We start from the raw sequence: 26,804 nt of genomic DNA, 5'->3' as shown, positions 1-26,804 counted from the left end.
GCAGTCTTGGTTTCATTCTCTTACCAGAGACGCTTACCAGAGAGTGTCCAATAAGGGTCATTAGAGAGAGATAAAGTGGTGGCCATTTTGGGTTGTTTTCCTGAAAACAACACAACTCTGCTGTCATCTGCCATCTCAATAACCCAGAGCTCTGTATTTCATGACGGCCAAAAGACTGCATGCACTCTGCAGTGCAGTGCACATTTGCCAGCTCTAGTTTGCAGCTCTGGTTGAGGGGGGCTGGGGAGGGAGAGAGGGACCAGCCAAACCAGAGCAAACACACCCACCTCCAGACCAGAATGTTGAGCAAACAGGCGCTGAACACAGCCCAAACATGGGCAAGACCACCCCCCCAACACACACCCAGACAACATACCCACCCCCACCTCCTACACCCTCTCCCCCTCCCCTGCTTCCACCAAACACGTGCACACACACACACACACAGAACTGGGGTGATCAACCGTAAACAAAGAGAGCAGCTCATTCCGGCCTGCCAAGACAAACAGTGTGCTCAGGTTAGCCACAATGCACCTCACTGTATTCACCATCACACACCCCACGACAAAGAAAAGCCAGCACCACATCCTGCTGCAAAAACATCAGTGCACTGCGTATGACCTGAGATGCTCCCTCCCAAGTCACCCTCACGCTGCCCTGCAGAACTAACAACATAACTCCACAGACCTGCTTTCAGCAAGGCAATAAAACAGATCTTATCATGCAATCACAGGATAACAGGGGCTAATAAACTAATTCAGGTCAAAAACAGAATAGAGGTCTATTGTACCATCTCTACACACCTGTACCACCTAAGGGCGTACTCACACTAGGACCGGTTGCCTTGTACCGTGCCTGAGCACGATTCCCCCCCCTCCCACTCCCCCGCTGGCCTGCACTCACATTGCGCTTAACGTTCCGGGCCCAAGCACGCTTACTTCATCACGATGCGAACTTTTTGTGTTGAAGAACAGCTCTCTCGCACAGCGCAATGGAGTTCATGATTGTACTTTGTGGCTTATTTGGAGTTGTTTTAGGCATGGTGACATGCGGCCATTTCACATGCCTAACAGATTTATCGATTATGCAACGCAGCGTTTTTCGGTCAAATCATGCTCCACGTATAAGAAGATTTTTACTGAGGCAGGTGATGTTTCAGTCATTATGCTAAGGGACAGACCATTTTGTATCAGATTACAGTAGCCTAATCACAATAATGTTAGCTAATGTTAACTAGTTAGGGCTACTACTTGTGTGTGCGCTACTGTCATCATTACAACAACAAACATCTTCTATTACTACTTGGATAGTACACTTTTCAATTCATTCGAGAATATTTGGGTTAATAACGGGTCTGGTTCTCACCTTATTAATGAACGTGAATTGTATAGCGAGTAAAACTCCAAATTCATCCCTCAACGTCAGATACCTCTGTAAAAATCTTCATATACGTGCAGCACGATTAATTGAAAATCGCTGCGTTGCATAATCAATGCTAACTGGCTGGGGATCTAACGTTAGCTATCTAGCGATAGATTTGACAAACATAGCTAGTTAGCCAACAGGCTACCTATCTGAACGATTGTTGAAGACTAGCTACTTAAACAGGTTGGCTGCTTCATCTGTGATACCCCTGACAACAGCAATGCTTACATCGCCACGTAAAGTATGGTTAGTTTTATTCGGCTTGCAAGTAATCAAGCTAATACGGGGATCCACAGTTATTTTTAGGTATAGATCTACAAAACTAACCAATCAAAGATCATTTCGGAGGTAGCCAGATTGTTACATATAAGGAAGTCAGCTAGCTAATCAAATGATGGTTTAAAGGATTTATTATGACTGGGCATGTAACTAACAGATATCCAGCTAATTGTTGCTATAACGGATATATTTGTTAAATGGGACAGTCGCATCATTAACGTCATGTTCGAGTTCCGTGAAGAGCTCGGGCATGGTTCAGTTTGACTCGGGCACGGTACGCATCACTAACTTTGGGGGTCAAACGTGCTCAGGTACGGTACGGATTGCCTTGTGTGAGTACACCCTAAGGCACATTTAAACTGGGTAGGGGGGAAGGGGGGAACCTCTGTATATTACTAATAATGCATCAATGAGCATCCAAAGGACGTTGAATGTTGGGAGTTACACAAACTGTGATGTCTGTTTGTGGAAAAACAAATCAAAGAATGGCTCACTGTGATTATCACAGTTGCCATTGTTGTGAAGGTCAGAGGTGGAGTCCCGATCCCGGCCCTCTTCCCCACCCCTACCCATTCACCCTGTACTGAGTGAATTACATTTTTGTCATTTAGCAGACACTCTTAACCAGAGTGACTTACACAGATTACAGCCAATGACTTTTCTTGCCTCAGAAGGGGATCACACCTCCAAACTTACAGTTACAAGACCTGCTCCTTACCACTATGCTACACCGCTGCCCTACCTTACCAGGCCTAACCTAATTTTTCAGATTTACAATATTTTACACACTGCGGGCCATCTTCACTGCGCTGCTCCAACGCATCTCTTCATACATGATGTGTCTGAGCAAAGAGCATCATAAACTCTGCCTTCGACAAGATCTTACAAAAGCATACAGAGCACTGCTGGCTTCAGAGGCTGAAGCATCCTGGCTGTAATCCAATGAAATGATGACTCACTTCATCAATATTTCAGCAATAAGCAGGTTTACTGAGTAAATATATAGGTTTGCTAAGCAAAAAGCAACATTGATTCTGGTAAAGGTGAGGGCTTAAAGAGGTCAGCGATAAGCAATGGATGATGTCACTTCACTGTGTGCATATGTGTGTACACCACCACCACTGCTGGCTAAGGTTATGTGATGTGGGGAGCAGTGGTAAGGAGCAGGGCTTGTGAAACCAAAAAAATAGTCAATTCAGCTCCCTGATGCACCACGACAGACATCCCTATGGGAAAAGTGCATAACTGATGACTTGAGCACAATGAAAAAATGACTGCACTCAAGTGTAGGGCCTCTATGTATCGTACATGAGGCATTACCATCAGTCAGCTTCCTCAGCCTACAGAAAAATGGGTCCTTTCATTCCAACCAGGCGTCCAAAAAGAAAGCAGTAAAGGTGTGGACTCTGCGGAGTTTCACTGTAGTTTATGATGCTTACAGCAGCCAGGGTGCTAATTTCCCCGACACTCTTCAGTCAGGCTGAACACACTCCAAGTGTAGGTGAGGAAGGCTGCACACACGCCCACTCCAAACATGCAGCCATCACCCTTGCTTAGACGCCTCCCAGTCCCTTTCCACACATATGACTGACACAGGATTCTGTAATGGTCTTTAACGGATTCCGTCTTCGTAGGTCACCTGACTGAAACTACAGAATTCACACAAATCTTGGTGTTGCTGGTTGTAGTTCTGTGAATGTTTTAGCTTGCATTAGTGCTAAACGTTTTAGCAAGGACCACCTTATTATAAGGACCACACATTATTATTAATAATAATAATAATAATAATAACAAGCAACCAGGGCAATTTTTCATGCTTTCACTCTCCGTGTCCCTTCCAACCTCATTCTCCCTGTTAACCAATTCAGGGTAATTACTTGAGGAAAAAAAAACACTGAGGGTCAGAACACCCTCTTATGAAGGGGCCGGGGTGGTGCCGCAAAAGCAAAACATCCTGTTTGTCTAGGCGCACATAGGGTCACGGTCTGGGAAACAGAGGGCCTTTCAGGGAATGGGGTACCACCACCCCCGCCGCCCTGCACGTTCACTGTGGGCAGAGGGGCGTGTCTACCTGGGGACAAATGGCGACCACACCACACCACAGCGCTGTCTGATCCTCGTCAGACTTTCCCCATCACTTCGCTGTCCTTTACCTTCCCCTCGTCCACTGTTCTAAAAGATTTACAAGAAATCACATGGTGGGAGTCCCAGGTCCATGCTATCAGAGATAAGCCTGCTCTTGCACTGGCTGTCGCCGACAGGACCAGGAAGTACGGGTGGCGCCCACATGATGAGGGTTTGAAAGACAGTGCCGCGGCTGGGACAGAGCCTCCTGTCCCACCATCAGAGCTGCAGGCATCAGGGTGGCATCTTCGAGGTCTGTAGGCAGCTCTGGTGTCTGGTTACTAAAAAACTATGAAGGCACATAACCTCTCCTCTCTGATGTAATTAATATTATGAACTTGATCACATTTATTTGGCAGCAGGGGAGTGAGCTTATCTTGCAGAGGAGATGTGTGGCCTGCAACAGCAGTCTGAACCATCCATAACAGGTTTTCTTTCAACAGCAGTCTGATAAATTCATTAATGCCTATTTTTTCTTTAATGCCCGTCTGGTTGATACATTAATAGCTATTTTTCTTTAACGCCAGCCTGACTGATACATTAATGAATTTATTCTTTAAAGCCAGTCTGACTGGTACATTAATGACTTTCTTCTTTCATGTCAGCCTGATTGGTACATTAATGACTTTTTTCCACATGAGAAGAACAGTGATGTGATAACAGTCCACAGCTAATTAAAATAGCTGATGGAGGCATTTGTTGGACAGAGATTATAACTTGTAAGAGAAGACGAGGAGGTGACAGCATCTGGAGCCAGACTCTCAAGAAATACTGTGCGATACATCATCAAGGGAGTGCCCCTGTCTGACATCATCAGTGAGCAACAGCTCCATGTGCCTGTGACCTCATTTGAGAGGCAGAATCAATGACATCCAAGTAAACTAGCCTGGCAGCCGTGTATTCTGACTGATCCCACTGCAATATGGTGTCTTGAGCGAGAAAAGCGGTCTTCGTACCTCGGAAAAACCGCAAGCTGGATGTCCTGTCAAGAATTGTAGGAATAATATATTCCATGTTCATAGGAAATAACAGTAGTAATGGGATATTTGCCAGAACATGTGATAAGCACACTCATCTCATTGGGTGCTTTTCGGACCCCCAGACGGCATATTACCATGGCAGCATTCAAGGAAATATGGCTGAACCCGTGGCTTCCAGTCTAGGTAATTTACACATTGCTGGGCTAACCTGACATCATCTGAAAGAGCATTGTGCGGTTGTGCACATTTGGGTACTATTAGGTGAGGCATATTAGGTGAGAATGGAATCACACACACACACACACACACACACACACACACATACATGCATGCACGTACACACATGCATACACCAGCTGCACTACTACAGGAATGGTAGATGACTCAACAGTGCTTTTGTATTCCGCATCATATGATCCAAGACCGAGCCCCATTCCTCACACACTCCAGGCACTGACTTAACACAGCAAGGGTGTGTCCTGACACAGTTTTCCCAGCAGCTGGGAAATCCACACCTAGCCCGTCTCACGTACGAGAGAAAAAATCCTGGATATGTGAACACTGTGAACAGGAAACGAAGGCCTGTCACCAGGACTGAGACCCTGAGACCCCCAGTCCAATGTTTGACAGAGTGATAGAGATAACACAAGTGTATTACAGTGTGACAGTACATTGAGCGTCAGCAGTGTGACAGAGATGACATAAATGCTTTACAGAGACTTAATAGACTTTGTGACAAAAATGACAAGTGTGATACAGTTTGAAATTGCTCAGTAACAATGTAACAGTTCTCAAAGCGCTGTAACAGTCCTCGAAGCACTGTGACAGAGGAGATGACGCCAGCGTGTTACAGTGAGCACAGCAGTGTAACAGAGGCATCACCACAGAGTGACGATGCCCAACAGTGTCAAGGCACAGTGGAAAGTGCGTGAAACAGAGGAGACAACACCAGCACATGATAATATGCACAGCAGACGGGCTGACACCAGCCGCGATACAGTGAGAGTGACAATGCAAAGGATCTGACGCCACAGCTTAACAGAAGAGCTGGACGGTATAGCCGTCACGATACATCAAATAGCTATTTTTAGCGCAATAACAGCTATCCCCGGCATGTGGAGTTAGGTTTCTTCCCATAGGTTTCTTCACGTCATCATGATGCGACTTTTTGTGTTGAAGAAAAGTACTCTCGCACAGCACAATAGAGTTCATGATTGTACTTACTTTGTGGCTTATTTGGAGTCTTTTTGGGCACGGTGACACACGTCCCTCTCACATGCCTTATAGATTTATCGATTATGCAACGCAGTGATTTTCAGTAAATCATGCTGCATGTATAAGAAGATTTTTATGGAGGCACATGACATTGAGGGAGGAATTTGCTTTACTTGCCGACTACAATTCACGGTACGGAGCGATCATACTAGTCAAACGAACTGGCCTTTGGGGGTCAAACGTGCTTGGGTACAGTACGGATCGCCTAATGTGAGTCATACCTGATGCGGGAGCACACCTCCTAAGTTCAGTGAAATGCTTCCGAGGCAGAAAAATATCACTTGTATCTATATGTTGGTTAACTTACCTATTAGCTTTGAAAAACACATAGCATATGTTTTCACTCTTTATCTTTGTAGCCATATGTTTCTATCTACCACATGGAAGCAGCATAGTGCAGTTGCTGTGATGTCAACATTGAATAGACAGAGTGGCGTTTTTTCCCCCGGAAGCATTTCACATGGCCTCGGAAAACTGGAGGTGTGCTCCTGCATCAGGTTTGACTAAAGGGAAAAATACGGGAAGAAACCTAACACCACATTCCGGGGATAGCTGTTATTGCGCTAAAAACAGCTATTTGATGTATCGCGATGGCTATACTGCCCAGCCCTACTTAACAGTGAGAGTGACAGTGCGACAGAGCTGATGCCACAGCTTAACAGTGAGAGTGACAGTGCGACAGAGCTGACGCCACACCTTAACAGTGAGAGTGACAGTGTGACGGAGCTGACGCCACAGCTTAACAGTGAGAGTGACAGTGCGACGGAGCTGACGCCACAGCTTAACAGTGAGAGTGACAGTGCGACGGAGCAGACGCCACAGCTTAACAGTGAGAAGTGCGACGGAGCTGACGCCACAGCTTAACAGTGAGAGTGACAGTGTGACGGAGCTGACGCCACAGCTTAACAGTGAGAGTGACAGTGTGACGGAGCTGACGCCACAGCTTAACAGTGAGAGTGACAGTGCGACGGAGCAGACGCCACATCTTAACAGTGAGAGTGACAGTGCAACCGAGCAGACGCCACAGCTTAACAGTGAGACGTGTGACGGAGCTGACGGCACAGCTTAACAGTGAGAGTGACAGTGCGACGGAGCTGACGCCACAGCTTAACAGTGAGAGTGACAGTGCGACAGAGCTGACGCCACATCTTAACAGTGAGAAGTGCGACGGAGCTGACGGCACAGCTTAACAGTGAGAGTGACAGTGCAAAGGAGCAGACGGCAGAGTGTTAGTCACGGTGGGAGCGCGGTGGGGTCGTACCTCGGCAGTGTGGGCCCTCATCCCAGCCGTCCGTGCAGTCATGGACGCCGTTGCACAGCTTGCTCATGTGGATGCACAGCTCGGTCCCCAAGCACTGGTACTCATTGGGGGGGCAGTGGGATACACGGCTGTGTGGACCTGTAACCACACACACACACACAGCAGAATCAGTCACCTGAATCACAAAGGTAAAAACTAAGGGAAAAGGGCAAATACTCTGCATAATTAACATTCATAATGAACATTCTGTATCAGCCTAATCTTCAATGTCACAATGTTCATGAGTTCACCTGCTGTCGTATGGCTAGAAATAAACCTACTTTTAACCTTTTCTGGTGTGTATTTAAAAAAGGAAAGCAAAGAAAAAAAGAATATGGATGTCCTTACATTTGTCCCTGCTGCCAAAATAATGATTAAAATAAAGAATGACGTTTTCGACAGGATGTGGATTTTAACTGACAGGCTGTACATTTGCCAGCTCTATGACAAACACATGACAGGTGTGACTGCCACTCTCAGGATTTTTTGAGGAAATAATCCAAACGCTTCTTCACGCGGCCGTTTCTAAGCGCTTAATAAATATTTAGTCTGGGGAGGAGAGGGGATTGAGTGCCTTGTGAACGTCAGAGGGAATTCTCACTTTGTGCTCCTCGCCCTCCCTCTCTCTCACTCAAAAAATGCACGCCCGCACAAGCGCTCGCTCACAAGCACACACGTGTGTGCATATGCTGTACTGCATTTATAAAGCAAAGTCATCGCCACAGCAACTTTGCGGATCTGTGGATGCTGCCGTTTGCTTGCTTTCCCACACGCTCACTCACTGTTTTGCTAACTCCTTCATCTGCTTCCTTTGACTCATCCTGGGAACAGCAACAGGACTAGGCCCACAGCAGAACTACATACCACAAAACCAACAAGGACAACACCGTTAAGCGAGACCAATGCACCGCGTCGGGGGGACGGGGCCAAAGTAAATGACTCAAATGACCCACAACTCTGGCAGACAACTACTGAAACTCCATGGTATTCACATAGGAAAAGACTCCCAGTGAGGGTACACTGTCTGCTGCAGGCTTTGTGTAGGGTATCGGTAAACGTCTCGGCTTATGGTACAGGGAAAATGCTTTTTTCTTCTGCGTCAGAATCAAGCATTCACAGCGCTTGCGTCTCTCTCGGCCCACGCTGTAAAACAAACTGTTAATCTTGGCTGGCTTTCTTTCTCCTCTCTCTCACTCTCTTTCTATCTTTCTCCCTCCCTCCCTCCCTCTGTCACTCTCTCTCTCTCTCTCTTTAAAACATCTGCTGACCCATTTTAGAAAAATAAAAGGGGAGGGAGGGGGGTGAAAAAAAGGGGAAAAACTTCACCTCACAGGAAACGAAATGAGTTCCGCAGCCCTCCGCTCTGGAGCTGGCTGGCGGGGGCCTTAGCGCATAAGGAATTAATAATGAGCATACGACAAGGCCTTCGAGTAGAGCTCTCTGTTGTTGAGTCTCACAACGGAATCTTTTGCGAGGTGTCGGACCTCTTCCAAAGCACCGGGGTGTTCATTACTCTTTGGAAGGTGTTTATTCGCCTGCCTCAAAAAAAAAGAAAGGAGGTGCTGGAGCCCGACATGGAACAAAAGCTCCGGAACAGTTTTCTTTGGAGCGTCCCTGCAGAGATTCGAGATTGCAAGGGGGAAAAAAATGCTCAGATACAAACTGACGCCACATTTCTTAACTGTGCTATTTTCAAACACGTGTCAAGACAAGGTCAGGCGAGGGCAGGCTCACAAAACAAAAAACAAAACAAAAAAAAAACAAGCGGACACAGAATTCGACTGGACTTTAAGCAGTATCCCCTGTAACCACATTTGGTTGTTCCTTGTTAGCTGATCTGTAGTGTCCCATGGGTTTGTTCCCTGTCTTAATTAAAAATCTGCTGGCGTTTTCCTTCCTGAACTGAGAGGATTGCTATTCTTGCATCATGGGTGACGCATGGACAGCTCCCAGAATTCGCCCTTGCTCTCTGCCAAATAGACTTTAAACCACTTTCGGAGTGCAAAGGCCACCCGGTATGTGCACATATGACATTCACGCAGTCTTTCTCCTTTCTCATTTCCTCTTCATTTTCATGGTTTACTGGCTCTAGATTTGATGTTTCATGCTGGTCTGACTCTGCAAAATTTACAGACAAACAAAAATTCCAAAAGTTGTGAAAATTACTGTGCCCCTTACATTAGCATAAACATGCCCCAAGCAATGACAAATGCCAATCACCAGTAAGGAGTACAACCAATTACCTGTGCAGACACAGATTTCGCCATACCCCTGCTCTACCTGAACCTGCTCTTCCCTCCTTTATTGATCACACTTGAAAGTCTTGCCTGAATGGCCAAGTTTGTTTACGCTCCTCATTCAAAAGCCATGATCAATCACTTTCCGGGCGTGCAGCCAACCAAATATTTTGGCAGCATAAGTCATTCAGGGAATACAAAACAAAACAATGAACAACAGATGTGTAATTAAAGGTTCTGGCAGCGCACGGCGACTGTAAACGCACTCCAATCGCATTCTCGTGCGTGCACACGCAGTTTGAAAAGTGACGTGTTCCACTTCTGGAGCAAGGGGGCAGGAGGCGGGGGGAAAAAACGCATATGCTATTAAATTTCCTACTGAGTAAGAATTCACGGCTCTTGTAGAAAATGTCTTCAAAGCAGCGGGAGCAGGCGCTGCTCAAAGTGGTAGATTAGAATGCTGTGTACAGCTGATTTCTGAGTCTTTAAGCTCCTCCGTTTGGCCCCGGTCACGTGCACAGTGTGGTGAGGTGGGGCGAAGCAGGCCAGGCGTTATTAGACCTATTGTTTGGGTCGTGTGAGTCCCAGGCTGCGCCTCCCGTGATGTAAGCCTGGTAATGGGAAATGTCACGTGCCGGGGCCCGGATCCGGGGGCCTCCGGCGTGACCGCGGATCGCTCGAGTGACAGCGTGACAGTGTGGCTTAAAGGAGTCTCGAAGGGGGGTGGGGGTGCTAAAGGGGAGGGGGCTGTTGGGTACAGCCAAGCTAAGTGATCTGCTATCCGTGCGATACAGAAGACGTGCAGCGTTGACTGATATTATCTGGATATTTGCCAGGCGCACAGCCCAGGTTTCCTTATCTCTGCAGTCCCACTTTATTCTGAAATCATACAAGCATGTGATCAAAGAGTGGAGCACAGCTGCAAGTAAGCAGTCAAGCATTCAATGCCTGAGGGCACATTCAAGTGCTTCGTCTTCTTCCTCACACTGCATGTTGGTCTAAAAACGGTGAGAAAGTGCTTACTGCTTGTCTATTGCAGCTCTGGACTCTTTGATGGCATGACTGAAGCATCCCTGTTAGCACCATTTCCTCCCATCCCCATTTCTCTACTTCTGAAAAGCTGGAAGTGAGCTGGCTTATGATGCACCTCTTCTACTCAAGAGCTGGAACCAGGCTGAGTCAATATAGCCATTTTCCACAATAGAGCTGAAACCAGGCTGGCTTATTATACCCCTTTTGCACTGCAGAGCTGGAATCAGGCCAACTTATTACACATCTTTTCTACTGTAGAACCAGGCTGGCTAATATACCTTTTCCACTACAGATCCAACTTCTACACTTTTCCACTATAAAGTTAGAACTAGGCTGGCCTGCATCCCTTTGCCCTGGAAAGCCAGAACCAGGCTGCTTCATCATACCCATTTTGCATGGGGCAGCCAGGCTTTCAGTCTTCACAGGGCCAGGTTCCAGAATGAAGGACAAAAAGAAACATAGCAACTAACATTATCAGGACTGCTGGAAACCACACTGCACACCTCATCTCTGTTCTGATATGTTTCAATTTTTAAGAAGACTAATTTGAATTAGATATAGACACAAATACATATTGGATTGCAGAAAGTGACACATAACAAAAACAAAACTAGACTAGGCCAGAGTGGCTTTTCAGACAAGTGAGTGTTAGATTGGCTCAGCGTTGAGAGATTACTGCAGTATCACTCACACAATAAAATGAGCATATTCACAAAGGCCCTCAACAGAATGCAGATACCAGCATGCCAAAAGGTATGAGTAATAGATAACAGGTCAAATGAGGTCCACCACTCAAAGCCAGGGATGGGTTCATCCACTAATATCTAATTAGCAATATAGTCTAGCTATTCTCAAGACTACAGTAAATTCATGTTGTCTCAGACTCATCTGACAGGATTCCTCCATAAGCTTCTACCATTTCTATTTACCTGATATTGCCTTTCAAAACAATGTTTCTGACAAGTATTTTTCTGCAAATAAACACACAGAAACAGAAGCACACAAACAAGTACAAAGGAATCTCATTTTTGAAAAGTTTCAATTCCCCAGTTTAGTGTGTGAACAGACACAGACGTGAAACAGCATACCTACAGTAAACTCCTGCAAATGAGCAAACAGTTAAGATCACAGCATCCCTGACCACAAACAACTATTGTGCGTCTTGTCGAAACATGCCGTTACTCTCTCGCCTGGGGGCTGTTCCTTGGCTGTTTAACAGAGGGTGAAAACAGACATATTTGAAAAACCAAATGATCCAGAGACGACGTTCTTTTTACACTCAGCTATCCAGACTGCTGAGGCCCTGGCTGAGTTGCCTTCTGTGCCAAACACACTCTGCAAACACCCCCGGTCTGACTATGTGTGAAGTTTTCCAAAAAGAGTTTCTCATAAGAGCTTCACTTTGCAAGATAAGACTTCAGATTTTGCAGGACTGTTCCAACACTCTCATTTGAAAAAAACAAATACTAGCTCATACTAGCAAGCCAAAATCCACGGACTTTTGCTATACTCAATCAGTGTTGAATTCACTGAGTAAAAGTTTACTTAGAAATACTGTATATCTTACTTATCTTACTTTATGTTGCACCTACCCACGTTTTGCACTAAATATTACCTATGCAATACTCTAAAATAAACAAAATGAAGCTTAATTTCCAGTGTCTATTGGCTCTGCTACTACCTTTATCTACTGAGACACTCAATATTTATAAGCTTGCATCTCTGGCACTCATATTGGCAGAGTTCCGAAAAATTTTGGAGGTGCCTTGGCAAACGCCTCGAAGTAAATCTGAAAGAACAATTTTGTTCTTCCTCCAGCACATGTGAAATAAATAAAGAGGAACGCAAAAGCAATGTCCCCTGTGGAGACTGTCTTACTGTATGAAAGGGACAGTCACATTTCAGTATGTGTGTGATCTAATGAGGTACCAGGGCACACACAAACTCTGTTCTCTAACATGCTGCACTCTGGCCCACTGCTGCTCCGGGGCAGCTGGCAGTGGTACAATGAAAGCAGAGGCTAAATCCAACCCTCAAAGAGCGGCACGCTGGGTCTCTTAAACAATCCCATGTTCCTCCTGTTCTGTGGCAAGCTCCTATGGACCCCCATCTTATTGTAAGGGAGACCGAAAATGATCAGAATCAGAAGAGCGCAGAGAACTGCAGATACAAAACTCGTTCACATTAAAAGTCACTGTTCATTCTGTTTTGTGCCACGGCCTTATCCAGGGAGACCTGACACGGCTTATTTATGATCTGTTTATGCAGCCGAGGACTTTTTCAAGAGTTTTAGGCTGAGTATCCTGTTTACAGGCACAATAGCAGCTCCGCACCGGGGGACAGAAGCTGCAAACTTCTGATAAATGCCGCGTGGCGCTGCCCGTGCACGCTGGTGGATGGGCGCGTGCCGGGCGAGAGGAGGGCAGGGCATTGGGTGTCGAGTGTCGGGCATCGCGTGTGGGGCGTGGAGGGGCACATGGAAGAGTGAGCACTCTCTGATCTCACGCCAGCCATTCCGGAAGTCCCTGGATGGGAATTCATAACAAGCGCCCCCAGTCAAAGGCCTGCTCCTTCCTGATCTGTCAGTGGCACATGCAGATCTCCATGACAACACGGAGAATGCTCCTCTCTGGGACTCTCTCTCACTCAGACACACACACACACACGGAACGCACAAGAACACATGGACAGAGTTTCAGATCATATTCCTGTCTCACATTTTGTAATGGACAATAATACACTAAACACATCTTGCTGTAATCTGCTGAACGGCTCAGGTCAGTTTTCTGTGTATCTGGCCATACGCCAATGCAGTAAAATAAGACAGTCCAATCAATCCAGCTTGTAGCACACTTCACAGGCAGGTAACAGCTTTTCGGCTCCTATTAGGGAGGATCCGGGGAGTCAAAAAAAACAAATCAAACAACAATTAAAAAGGAACAAACACAGAGCCGTTCCACGCCGCGCTCTTGACACAGTTGGAGACGACAGTGAAAGAGAAGCAAGCTTACTACAGTCTTCCTTTCAGATCACTGGCAGTTGCAAAAGAGAGCGAGAGGAGCAAGATAATGACCGTTCTCCAGAAAAGGCAGATTCTTTGTATCTATTTTTACATTAATTATTCTCTCTTCTCTTAATGAACCCTCTGTTTGGTCGAAGTTATGGAGACAAAACCCAGAGAGGGTTGAGGGGGAGAGTAATCCCGGTGCAGAGGAATGTGGTAAATTACACCCTTGACGCCCGTTACTGCTCCCAGCAGCGATAATTGCGTTATCGTAATGAAGTGGCTGATCACCTTATACTGATACTAAATGCAGGGGAGAGCGTGCTGTTAAATTCGCCTTGGTGTCTCTTTGTCTTTTTAATAAGAGGGAGGATCCACTTTGGTGAGCCACGGGTCTCTCTGTACTATCCCACGTGTTCCGATGGAATGACTCTAAACCGGCAGGCCATTCTTCTATTTTAACTGGAAAGGCCTCTCAGAAAAGGAGCCACCAGCTCGGTGTGCAGTGATTGGATAAAAGACAAACAAGAAGAAATTATTACAATCACAGGTGGGGAGTTAGGAGTCACAAAGGCAGCCACATAGGGAGAGGGCTCCATCCTTTCCGATTTGTCGTCATACATACGCAGGGGGATAAATGAACCAGAAGAAGCTGCAGAGGAAAGAACGACAAGTTGGGGGGAGTCAGATCGAAACTGCAGGAGTTAAGCACCTTGGAACAGGCAAGCGTGTGTCATTAATATTTTATTGCACCCTTCGATGGTAATGGCCGGCTCTCTCCCCCCCTCCTTCTGCTAAGGGAGACCAGGCGTGGTGGAGGAACGGGGGGGTGGGGGGGATTAGACACACGCATGAGCACGCGCGCACCCATGCACAGTGTCCACAGAGACCGTGAATCTGCCCCCGCATGCCCCCTTGTAGTGCCCACCCTCCCTACCCCCGAACTGAACGATGCAGTTACATAATGGCCTTAAACTTTAATTCCCTGCCGCGCTTTTCTTCGCCAAATAAAAGGCCACGTTCATTCTGCTGCTTCAGGGGGTGGGGTGGGGTGGGGAAGGGGGCTTGCAGTCCGCTCCTGACTCCCATTTAAACTGCTGTCACATCTAATGAGCATGTTCTGCGCGGTGACAGACCTCCATTTATTTATACATGCAGTGTGTTGCCCGGCCAGACCCATCAGGGCCCCTGAGCAGAGCCCCCCTCCCCAGGGATCCTCCGGTGGAGATGAGTCTGCAAAGCATCCCCCTGCACATCACCACCTGGCCGATCATGCTTTAAACAAAAAATTCAGGCAAGAATCGCTTCTCCCATCAATGGCCCTGACTCTGACTCCTGAGATTAACAAGCCAATTTTAAAATGTCACCCATTAGCGGCCGATTAATTTTTCACTTTGTGAGTCTGTTTTACTGTGGTATTGGTTTGTGTGAATTTCATGTAACATAATTTTGATTGCAACAAACACATATGGTTAAATGAAATCATTTCGAGATGAGACAGTTGGAGATTTGTGACGGTTTTTTGTTTTACTTGAAAAGTAAATGCTTTCATGTGAAGTGTGCAAGAGCAGGGTGGCCATATTAGATGCTATTGCGCAAAAAGGGAGGGGGTGGTGAAGGGAAATTCCTATTTAAATTCACACGTATGCTTATCATGAAAGCCAGACCAAAGTAAGGTTCAGAAGCACTATCTTATAAGGACAGCTTCTCTGCTTCCATGGTCTGCAGCTCACCAGCAGCCTCTGGTCTGTGTCACACTGCACTGTCAGTTATCATGAACTATAAGAAAACAGATTAGAGATGAAACAGAATCTATACTGAATGTTCAGGTAAACTAAACAGGATATAAGTTTTATGTGAGCCTTACTCAGTTGACTCCAGACAGAAAAAAACATGTGCATTATTATTTATTTTTTTTTAAATAAGATGGTCATTATAGTCATAACTTGCTTGTTGCTTGACGTAAACGGGCACAGTGGGGACGCCTGGACTGTAATCCGTTTGATAATTTCATAGGCAACAAACCGACAAGCAAATCAACAGCGGAAGGTCACTTCTACCTCTTGCGAAAAATAAGATAAAATATGACATGGAGCAGAGAGATAGAGTATGAGACAGAAGAAAGAGTCAGAGAAAACGCTGACAGGATGGTAGGGAAGAATTATGGGAAGGCTGGAGGAATACCTAATGGAAGAAAAAAGGTAACAGTGCAGAAAGAGAGAAAGGGATGGAAAAGAAAAAGGCAATTATGGGAAAGGTACAGAGAGGTGACATTGGAGGGAGACAACAGAAGGGAGTCAAGGAAAGGTACAAAAAGGGGGAGGGGAGAGAGAGAGAGACAAAGGCCATGTTCACACCTGGCATTAACATGCGTCTTGGGTGATCCAATCACAAGTGGATAGCACTAAGTACAGGTGTGAACGCACCCATTGAGGACGCACTGAGATCCTCTGAGATTGCTCAGACCACATTTGGAGGTGGTCTGGGCCACATATGGCCACATTCTTTTAGAAGTGTGAACGCGAATGTGTCCTGGGCCACACTAAAGGACCGCCTACTCAACTGACGTCCTCTGCTTAAGCGGAAGTACGTACTCATTCATGTGCCAAAGGCATTCACAGCAGTGTGATTAGCTGTTTAGCACGTAAGATAAAACCGGTGCGATTAGAACACGAGATTGGAAAAATTCTAGCCAATTTTAGCTTTGAGGAAACAGCGATTTAATGTTAAAAATATAGCTAACAGAAAACTATGAGAAGCTAAATAATGCTAATGAAAACATAACGAACCATGTGCGCTACATAGCATGACAAATAAGTAATGTGCGAAAGGGTTTAAAAGTGCGATAACAGGCAACAACAACAACTAGAGTTCGCAAGCTACCTCAAATGCTTCAAAGCCCCAAAGGTGTAATGCAATATATTACATGTAAAATGGTATTATGAATTATATGTGAAGTGTTGTAGTTCTACAAATAAATGTTAGACTATTATGGGAGTCAGGATTTATGACATCAGGAATATCAAGGGGACATTCCAAAATGCTTAACGTGGCTTAATGTTCCAAAACTGCAATCAATGATCACCAAATTTCTCTCGGACATCTCTTGTCAGAAACACACCCTCCTGTCAAAAAATCAAAACCGAAATCCTAGGAGTATGGTCGTTATCTCACTACGTTTTCCTCTCCATTGACACCCATTATAAGGAAAGAGCTTAACGTAGCTTAATGTCCCAAAACAGCAATCAATCTTCACCAAATTTGTCTGACAGTCACGTGTCATAAACACTATCTCCTATCAAAAAAGCGTCCATACTCATAGGATTTCGGTTTTGATTTTGTGACAGGTGGAAGTGTTTATGACAAGAGATGTCCGACAGAAATTTGGTGATCACTGATCGCTGTTTTGGAACATTAAGCCACGTTAAGCCCTTTCATGTTAAGCGTTTTAGAATGTCCCTTCTTCCATAACAAGCGCACTTCGGTTTTAGAAAAGTAATTCATAGATGCATTCACAACACTAGCAAACCAGCAAAACCTTTGATATTAAACTACATTATGAAACATTTTCATTGCAGTGAATAACGTAAGAAACTTTGGAAACATAATACCTTGCTTAGCCTATTTAATTCAACCATACTGGCAAGGTGCCAGACAAATACGGCAAAGTTCAAAATGTTCTAGCATTTATGCTTTTTCCAACGATAAACAGAATTTACTTACATTTGCAAACAGAAATGATGTACGCGTTTATTTGCATATAGAGCGGGGAAGTGAAATCTGATCACAAGTGTTCACTCAAGACGCATGTGGGGACGCATTTTAATGCCTGGTGTGAACAGATGTATTTAGAGCTGTGCACTTGTGATCGGATCACCCTAGACGCATGTTAATACCAGGTGTGAACAGGGCCAGAGACAAAGAAAGAGGGAGATTGTGATTGTGATTGTGATTGTGTGAAAGAACAGGAGGAAAAGAGACAGCTGGATAAAGAGATGGTGCCTGGCTGGTGTGAGAAAAGCCTACACCTCTTCAAACTGAAAAGATATCGGTGGAGGAAAACAAGGATATCCAGTCTACTCATGCATGTACACACATTCGCGTGCACACACACGCACACATATGCACATGCTCACACGCACATACTGTGTTCCTCTGCTGTAAAAACCAGCCAGGTCCTACCACTGCATGTGGCCCTCCAGCCCTGAGTCTGTCATCAATGACAGATTCACCTCTCTCATTCATTCACCTTATTTCTATCTGCATAATCACTCTAACCTGCCCTCTCCCACTTCCATGTCAGACAGAAAATGTTTCCTCTTTGTTCTCCACAAACAATCACAGAAAACCTCCACTGAATCACTAAGACCAAAGAGTTCCTCCCCTGAAATACTAAGTCCACAGAGTTCCTCTCCTGCATTGCTAAGACCACAGAGTTATCTCCTGCATCGCTAAGCATCGCTTAAGCCTGCTATCCACCCTCCCCCCCCAAACCCTGTACTCCTGCCCCAGATGCAAGGAGCTGATCACTCAATCTGCCAGCACTGTGGCCCCCAGCCACCATTCACCCCTGTTGCAAACGAATGTTAAATTGTTATCATTATGGTTCATAGTTACTATCTATATTGTACTCCCAGAGGCAGAGAGAGAAGGAGCACACTCCTTATTCAATGTCAACTTTTCACCTATCTTTACTATGATTATAGACATACATGCAGACACTGCAAGTTCTCTGTGCCAATTTTTTAAGCTAAGAGTTATTCTTATTCATTAAGGGGTGTGTTCAAAGAGAGAATATCCATTTCTACTACTAACCAGAACCTCCTACACAAGGAAGTACAGAAGATGGAAGGAAAGCAGAACACAGAATATCCGCGCAACTACATTCGCAATTGTAGACTACAACATAAGGGACTATCATCCCAGATTCTACTTCTGTAGACCTGCATGTTTGAGAGCTGAAATAACCCGCCCCTTACAAAATGGCCAAAGTTCTCTGACTCTGGCATGAGTCAAAGTAGGTCGCTGGCAAGTCATGAAATGAGAGGGGGAGGTTGTGCAGGAAAAAAATGAAAACCAGATTGGGAAACAAAGGTTGTGGCAGCACTGTAAAAAGGCTAAAACCAAAACAAAAACGAACACGTCAAAACGACCTGCTGATAAATTCCGCGCAAACAACAAATGCATTTGTTTCCAATTATGTGGTCGGACACATTTTGCGACTTTCAACATAAAAGAAAGTTGTATTGCTTCATTTCAGCAACCGCTGAACTCGTGTAAGAATTGTAAAAAGGAAATGCTTGCTTAAACTGGCTGAACTAAGTTAAGGATGAAATGTAGTTCACTACCTTCAGAAAGCCAAAATTTAGCTGGTAGGAGTGGCTTCATTTTTTGCTGGGGGTTACACCAGAGTACTGAAGTGGTGTGGGTCTGGCACATAGATGCAGAGGTCAATCAGCTGGATGTGTAATTGTGTAATCAGTAAATCAGTAAACCTACATTTGAATGAAGTCATGTTTAAGACACTCATCTAAATATCAAACCATTCAAAGAGGCCGCTAGTATTCAGATTTAGATGAATGTGACCATTCACCTGATTTGTCTGCTTGAAAATACAAGCCTGTCAAATAAAAGCTTCTGAGGACATGTTTGCTAACACTCAAAAATATCATTTGAATTCACTCCGCGTTTGGAACTAGGGCAGGGCATCGGCACTTGCAGATCCCAGATCCATAATTTTTTCAGATAGGAGAAGAGTATTAAATTATGTAGGCCTGCTTCAATGCATTTGATCCAAATTCCAGTTTACAGAATGTGTTGCATTAGCCTGGGGTATACTCTGAGTATGCCTCGCAAGGACATTCCGACTGAATCTTTATGAACTCAGACATTCAAAATGCCTTCTCACTGCACACAATACACTTAGCTCCCCCACTATTAGACTGCCTTGGGAGACTGAATTCAGCCCTCTACCTGAAGAGTTCATTACTTAAAACCCCAGGTAATCATGGCTTTTTCCATACATTTATCTAAGGAAGAGGCTCATGCATTTTTTTCACCATTAACACAGGCCAAACATTAGTAAAAGAAGTCGTATGGAATGTGGAATACATGACTGTTAATTATATTACGATTAAATAAGCATTTAACAGCAGTCTCTCTGCTGCTCATGTTTAACCACTTTGTCTTCCTGTACTGATGGACTCCCACTCGTGAGCAGGTTTACGTAGCCACTTTCTCGCCAATTCCTGCTGGAGACGAGGCTGGGGAATACACATCAGTCCATCTTAGAGGCCACTAGTGCCTCGCTTTCACCTTGTACCTTAACACCAGGGAGCTCAAAGCACCATTTGTCACTTTGGGAGGGATTCGCAGGCAGATTCAGTGACCTGGAAAGCAACGTGTGAATGACGGAAATGGAAGAGGACGGCACAGCCGACTACATGGTTAGCAACAGCATGGATGTGCACTACACTTCAAAGCAATATCAAAGTTACACACAAATGCAATCAAGGTGAATAATGTCTGGTATATTATCTTACGCTACAATGAGCAGGTAAAGAAACACAGGGGCAGGGAGTGAAGGATGCACACACACATCTTGGTTAACACTGTAGACACATTCACTCATGTAGTTCCGACATGTGGTTATGGTAAAGGGTTTCAGAAAGGGGGCTCATTCACAGAATATCTACAAATCATTTGCTATCTGAAATTAAATAACACTGCATGTGCCTTAAACATGAAACACCGATATATATTGAATAAATATTAATTAAACGTGCCTGAACACTTTTCACCACAGACCTAGCGCCGTATGCACCAACTTTTAATGTCACTAGCACCAAAGTCTTCACCTTTTCTGCTTGATTTCCAGTACTTTTCAACAAGCTGGTGTTAACCTTGTGCTAACTACTCTCCACCTTACTTCACTTTTCATGTGATCAGGGCCTCCATATGATCTTCATTTTAGTGTCTAAAACAACTGATTTGTGTAACAACCAGGAAGGCCACTCGAAGTCACATTAAATGGCCGTTCACACTTACTGTGATCACAGCCATTCATCAGAAATGGTAAAAGAAGAAGTGGAACAGAAACACTTCATTAAAAAGGGAGACCTCAAACCTCAGCACTGGATAGCTTTTTATATTGGGGGGAAAAAACTTATTTATTTAAAAAGCAAGTACACTGCACTACTACTACTTTTATTTGTTCGTGGTTTTATTTTACACATACGTATACCTGGTAACAGAGCTTTGTTCTCAGAGGATTCATTAACCAAGGGATACCCATAGTCCTTTGCAGTAAATGCAAGGCCTGTCATGCCTTTAGAGAAGACACTACCGGGCCGCAAGAAGCATGCTGTTCTAGCCATCCCACACAGAGCTGTATGTGACGTGCACAAGGCTAAGCACTAATTGCTTCTGGGTTCACACCTACACAGGTCTGTCACACAGTGTACCATTTGCTACTCAATTTTTGCATGTGAATGGGATAGAAGACTGAACCTGGCATTGAACATCTTTGCCCCAAGACCCCCCCCCCCCAGCCTTGTAATGTACTTCGGGAATGAAAAGTGAGATTTTTATGCTGCGTACTAACATGACCATTTATCGTTTAAACAGGACAGGGCAGCTTACTCAGGAAGTGCTGCTCAGACAGAAATATAGCTCATAACACTACATCAACTTCTTTGTCTCCTGTACCACCGCTGGGAGACAGAAACCACATGCAGCAGTAGCGTTGCTGAATTTATCCTTTTGATTTGTTATGTTGATTACTCACAACACCCACCCCTTCTCCACAGCATGCAGAAATGAATAGGCTATGGAAAAAAAAAAACAAAAACAAAACAAAAAGAGCATCTCAAAACTTAGGCAGACAGAAGTGCTTGCGAAGCAGTTGTCTTTGATGGCATACTTTTTAATTTATTTTTGGTTTTCATCACTTCATAATCCCACCGGATGGGATTCCTGAGGAGGAGCTGCTGTTACATTGAGTCTGTCCTGCATGTTTAAAAGCCCTGGCTACCTCTCTCACAACTGAGATCAGGAGGAACTCTGGATGCAAGATGCTGGCCTCTACCATAGATAGGGGAACACCCACACCCCCCCTTCTCCACCAAACCATTAGGAGAAGACTGGGCAAGGAAGACAGGACATCAACTAATTTCCAAACATGCCAGTCATGCAAAAAATTCTAAACTCACAATGTCTTACGTCTCATAGGCCATGTTCACACCTGGCATTAACATGCTTCTTGGGTGATCCGATCACAGGTGGACAGCTCTAAGTACAGGTGTGAATGCACCCAAGATGCATTGAGGACACATTGAGATCCGATCGCTCAGACCACATTCGGAGGTGGTGTGGACCGCATATGGCCACATTCTTTTAGCAGTGTGAACGCGAATGTGTCCCGGGCCACATTGAAGGACCACCTACTCAACTGACATCCTCTGCTTAAGCGGAAGTACATACTCGTACGCAGTGTGATTAGCTGTTTAGAGCATATGCTAAACCCAGTGCGATTAGAACACGAGATTGGAAAAATTCTGGCCAATTTTAGCTTTGAGGAAACAGCGATTTAATGTTAAAAATATAGCTAACAGAAAACTATGAGAAGCTAAATAATGCTAATGAAAACATAACGAACCATGTGCGCTACATAGCATGACAAATAAGTAATGTGCGAAAGGGTTTAAAAGTGCGATAACAGGCAACAACAGCAACTAGAGTTCGCAAGCTACCTCAAATGCTTCCAGGCCCCAAAGGTGTAATGCTATATATTACATGGAAAAATGGTGAAATACGTGAAGCGTTGTAGTTCTACAAATAAATGTTAGTAGACTATTGTGGGAGTCAAGGTGTACGATATCATGAATACCAAGAGGGCATTCTAAAACGCTTAACGCTTAAGTCTTTTCCTTATAATGGGCGTCAATGGAGAGGAAAACGCATAATGTAAGATAACGTCCATACTCATAGGATTTCGGTTTTGATTTTGTGACAGGTGGAAGTGTTTATGACAAGAGATGTCCGACAGAAATTTGGTGATCACTGATCGCTGTTTTGGAACATTAAGCCACGTTAAGCCCTTTCATGTTAAGCGTTTTAGAATGTCCCTTCTTCCATAACAAGCGCACTTCGGTTTTAGAAAAGTAATTCATAGATGCATTCACAACACTAGCAAACCAGCAAACACCCTTTGATATTAAACTACATTATGAAACATTTTCATTGCAGTGAATAACGTAAGAAACTTTGGAAACATAATACCTTGCTTAGCCTGTTTAATTCAACCATACTGGCAAGGTGCCAGACAAATACGGCGAAGTTCAAAATGCTGTAATCTAGCGTTTATGCTTTTTCCAACGATAAACAGAATTTAGCAAAAGATCAGCGGCAGCTGATTTTAATTTTAATTTAATTTTTTTTAGAAAGGAATCTAGCTTGCTAGTCAACTAGGTTTTCATTTACAGATGCAACACGCATTATTTCATAGTGATAGTCATAAGATTCATTCAAGCAGACCTTTAAATGGTGCGTAAACTTACATTTGCAAACAGAAATGATGTACGTGTTTATTTGCATATAGAGCAGAGAAGTGAAATCTGATCAAGTGTTCACTCAAGACGCATGTGGGGACGCATTTTAATGCCAGGTGTGAACAGACGTAGTTAGAGCTGTCCACTTGTGGATCGCCCAAGACGCATGCTAATGCCAGGTGTGAACAGGGCCATAATGTCTCAGGCCAATTTTAAATTCTGTGCCGATACTGCATGAACAGTCATCTTCATCCTGCTTGCCTATGAAGAATTTTGTCAAGACATTGGCGTGTTTGTTTCTGCACTAAAAAGAGGTACGCTTTCTAAAATGTATGGAAACGCAACCATTTAAAAACATATATTACATCAGACTGTCGTAATATGCTGTTGAATGCTAGAATTGGTGCCAGTCTATGCATGAGCCCAGCGGTTTTCAAAGATGGATGCAGGGCTTTCTGAGCCTGAAATGTTTTTTTATTTTTTTTTTGGAGGGGGTGGGGGGGGGGGGGGCGACAACATGGGACGAGCGTACATTTAGCATTACCACAACAGCTTTGATTCAAAATTGTAAAAAAAAAAAAATACACTGAAACAATTTTCTATTACCGTGGTAAAATTAAAAGTGCTTAGTTTTTTCTTAAATGCTATTAAAAATGAAAAGTGCAACTTCAATAAAAGTTGGCCGAGTAGCAAGATGCTGTGTTACAACTTTGTCCAAGTCATCATCTTAGAATCAGGGGGAGCGAAACGAGCGATTAAATGTTATGTAACAACGCATAATAGTGATTGTGAGCCCATGCCTGTGTGGGCTTGCTGTGGGAATACAGCACCGAGCCTGTTTTTCCTCTGCTACTAATTGCAGCTTAGGTTCGCAGTCTGGGAACCCGTGGGGGGTGGGGGGGTGGGGGGAGGGGTCGCATTCAACCCTGTTCCGTTTCAGGGCGTTGTCCGGATTACGCAGGAATCGTTACAAGGCTTAAAGTGCCTTTGTAGAGTTTAGGAGAACCCTTTCAGTTGGTCTACACCTGTTTGCTTCACCTTCCACTCAGAGTACAGGTGCATTTACAGGTATAGGGAGGGAAAGAAAGCCTTCCAGTAAGCCCGTGGTGATTTTGAGGCCTGTAGTTTTCTGCATTGCAAACAGAAGGCAACTCCCTGTGTGTCAAACAGGAGGAGGGACGAAGACGGCGGCTTGTTTCCAAGCATGCAACACCGTTAACGCCCTTATCCTAATGATATATTGCGCCACTTAGAGGAATAAACATGGCCCGCATTGGGCGGAGGGGGCTGTCGGCGCTACTGAGATTTACGGGCTGGTGTGAGCCAGCAGTGACAGTGACGCTGCACAAATCGCCACCACATCCCCCTTTGTGTGGCGTGACCTACACGCTCCTCCCACACTGACAGGCAGGAACCCTCTCAGTATACCGTGTGTGTGTGTGTGTGTGTGTGTGTGTGTATATGTATGTGTGAGCACATGTCTACACATGCATACGTGATGATATTTTGGCAGTGAGTGATCACTGCTTAGAACCGAGCCAACGCTTAACCTGAACCTAATGAAACACAGCGTACCATCACATATCAGAATAAACACTTATAACTGGACTATGGTCAGGAGCCAAGTCTACAATCAAACAAATACAACTTTTTTTCCTCACTGGCTGCCTCGCACCAAGGCCGCATTACAAAGCCAGTCATCATCAAGGCAGGAAAGCGAAGAGGCCAGTGACAAATGCTCTCCGTTTGTAATAATGACAGCATGTACATATAAAACTACTTTGATTATTCTCTCTGTCTGGCCTTATACAAGGTCTACTTATGCAAAGCTACACGCATGTCATATACACATTTTTTATACAGATTAGTTCATTCTTCATATGAACACAGCTCATATCAAACACATTAACCATTTATACAGCTGGACATCTACTGATGCAATTCCAGTCAAGTAAAAAGCTTAAGCAGAGGATAAGAGGACAGAAGCGGGGCCCCACCCAGGAATCAAAGCCTCTAGTTACAAGGTCGCCACACTGCAGTCTGCATCTTAATCAGCTCTTAATGACAGGTGCACCCTGCACCTTCTGTGTGGCCTACATGGCGTTTGTTTGGTGGAGGGGCCATGTGCACCCCCCAAACCACCCGCTGTTTTTGTCTGGGACCAGGCAGAGCAGCAGGCCTGAGAGCGTTTGGGCCTGCTGAACGGAAAAGCAGTCGTTAGACAGAAAAAACAGAAGGGAGAAACAGCAGGTTTATCCATTCCTGGGGGCAGGCCGGTAATAACTTCCAGACTGACAGTCTGCCTCTCCTCCTCGTCTAGACAGACTCGCCCGGCCTCCCCTCTCCTTCTCCACTCGCCCCTCCCTCGTGGTGCATGCTCCACCTCCACTGACACCTACACTGGCTGTCGGGCGGGGCCCAGGCTTCCGCTTCTCCCCAGACGCGGTGCTGTTTGGGGGGGCCTCCTCCACCGCTTCTAGACAGTGACCGCCCGTATTTAGCTTGGTGCACACAGTACAAAGTCACAGCGAAGGAGAAACTCATTCTAACTAAGAAGATAAACTCAACAAATGGCGTAATTGGCTATGAATGAGATGGATCCCAACTCATTAAGGCGCTTTTTTATTTTTGAAGACTGCTTTGCTCGGATGAAACAGGCTCTGTCTGTGTGGCCAAACTGAATGAGAAGCGTGCAGATTTAATTTAGGCTTCCTCCTCCAAGTGCAGGCTGAGTGCTGGAAATATCTGTCCAAACATGATGGAACACTCCATGTCAGTCGAAATTCCTTTGCTGATAGAACTTAAGAGCTTCTCTGTAGTCTAATGCAGCGGTGTGGCAAACAGCCTGGACAAATGGACTTGTAAGAAGGGGGCTGTAAGGTCAAACCCCAGCTGGGGCAGTGCTGTTTTACCCTAGAGCAATGTACTGTTCCTGAACTGCTTCAGAAAAATATCTACTTATGTAAATAGAGAACACATAAAATGTATGGAATTTACTTTGGATATAAGTCCAACTGTTTAAACAAATAAAGAGTGTAACATAATATTTACTTCCAAATCACATGCTCTTTGCTTCTACACATACGTGCTCTCAAGAATATGGGTCATGTCCTTCTTACATCAGTGCAGACAGATTAAATATAGGTTAAATGTGGTTAATGATAAACTGTGCTGTTTAAAAACATCCAAAACAGTTACTGTATTACAGTAACTACCAGCTATTGATTTGAAGGCTTGAGTTACTTCTAAATGTTCCTTCTGGGTGATGTTTTCAACCTAAATCACCTCAATCAGTCCAAGTGCAGAATACTGTGTGTGTGTGTGTGTGTGTGTGTGTGTGTGTGGTGTGTGTGTGTGGTGTGTTCTGCAATGAGTATTTTGATCCCTTGGCACCAATCTGTGCGCAGTTAAGACTGTGCACCACAGGAGGAGGCTGCTTCTGGGTAAAGCAGGATTTGCAAAAAGGCTGAAGAGAAAAACAATAAAACCTGACTGGTGTAGGCTCGCCACTTCATGCAAACCACTTCCTACACAACATTCACATGCTATTGGTAACATTCAGGCACTAGGGAGTGTGGCTGTGTGTGTGTGTGTGTGTGT

General features: G+C 44.8%; 1 protein-coding gene across 1 annotated transcript in view; it reads right to left on the bottom strand.

Moving 5' to 3' along the window:
- The window catches only part of lrp1ab (low density lipoprotein receptor-related protein 1Ab), a 146,876-nt gene that overhangs the window by 87,886 nt on the left and 32,186 nt on the right, over nt 1-26,804 (bottom strand). The window contains exon 3 of the mRNA XM_036533059.1: nt 7,345-7,482. Coding sequence (XP_036388952.1) covers nt 7,345-7,482 — 138 coding nt within the window. The remainder of the gene's footprint in view (nt 1-7,344; nt 7,483-26,804) is intronic.

The sequence above is a fragment of the Megalops cyprinoides genome, chromosome 7 (genome assembly GCF_013368585.1).
Source record: "Megalops cyprinoides isolate fMegCyp1 chromosome 7, fMegCyp1.pri, whole genome shotgun sequence".
Taxonomy (NCBI): Eukaryota; Metazoa; Chordata; class Actinopteri; order Elopiformes; family Megalopidae; genus Megalops; species Megalops cyprinoides.
Note: the sequence above shows the minus strand (reverse complement) of the source record. Positions and strands in the feature narration are given on the sequence as shown.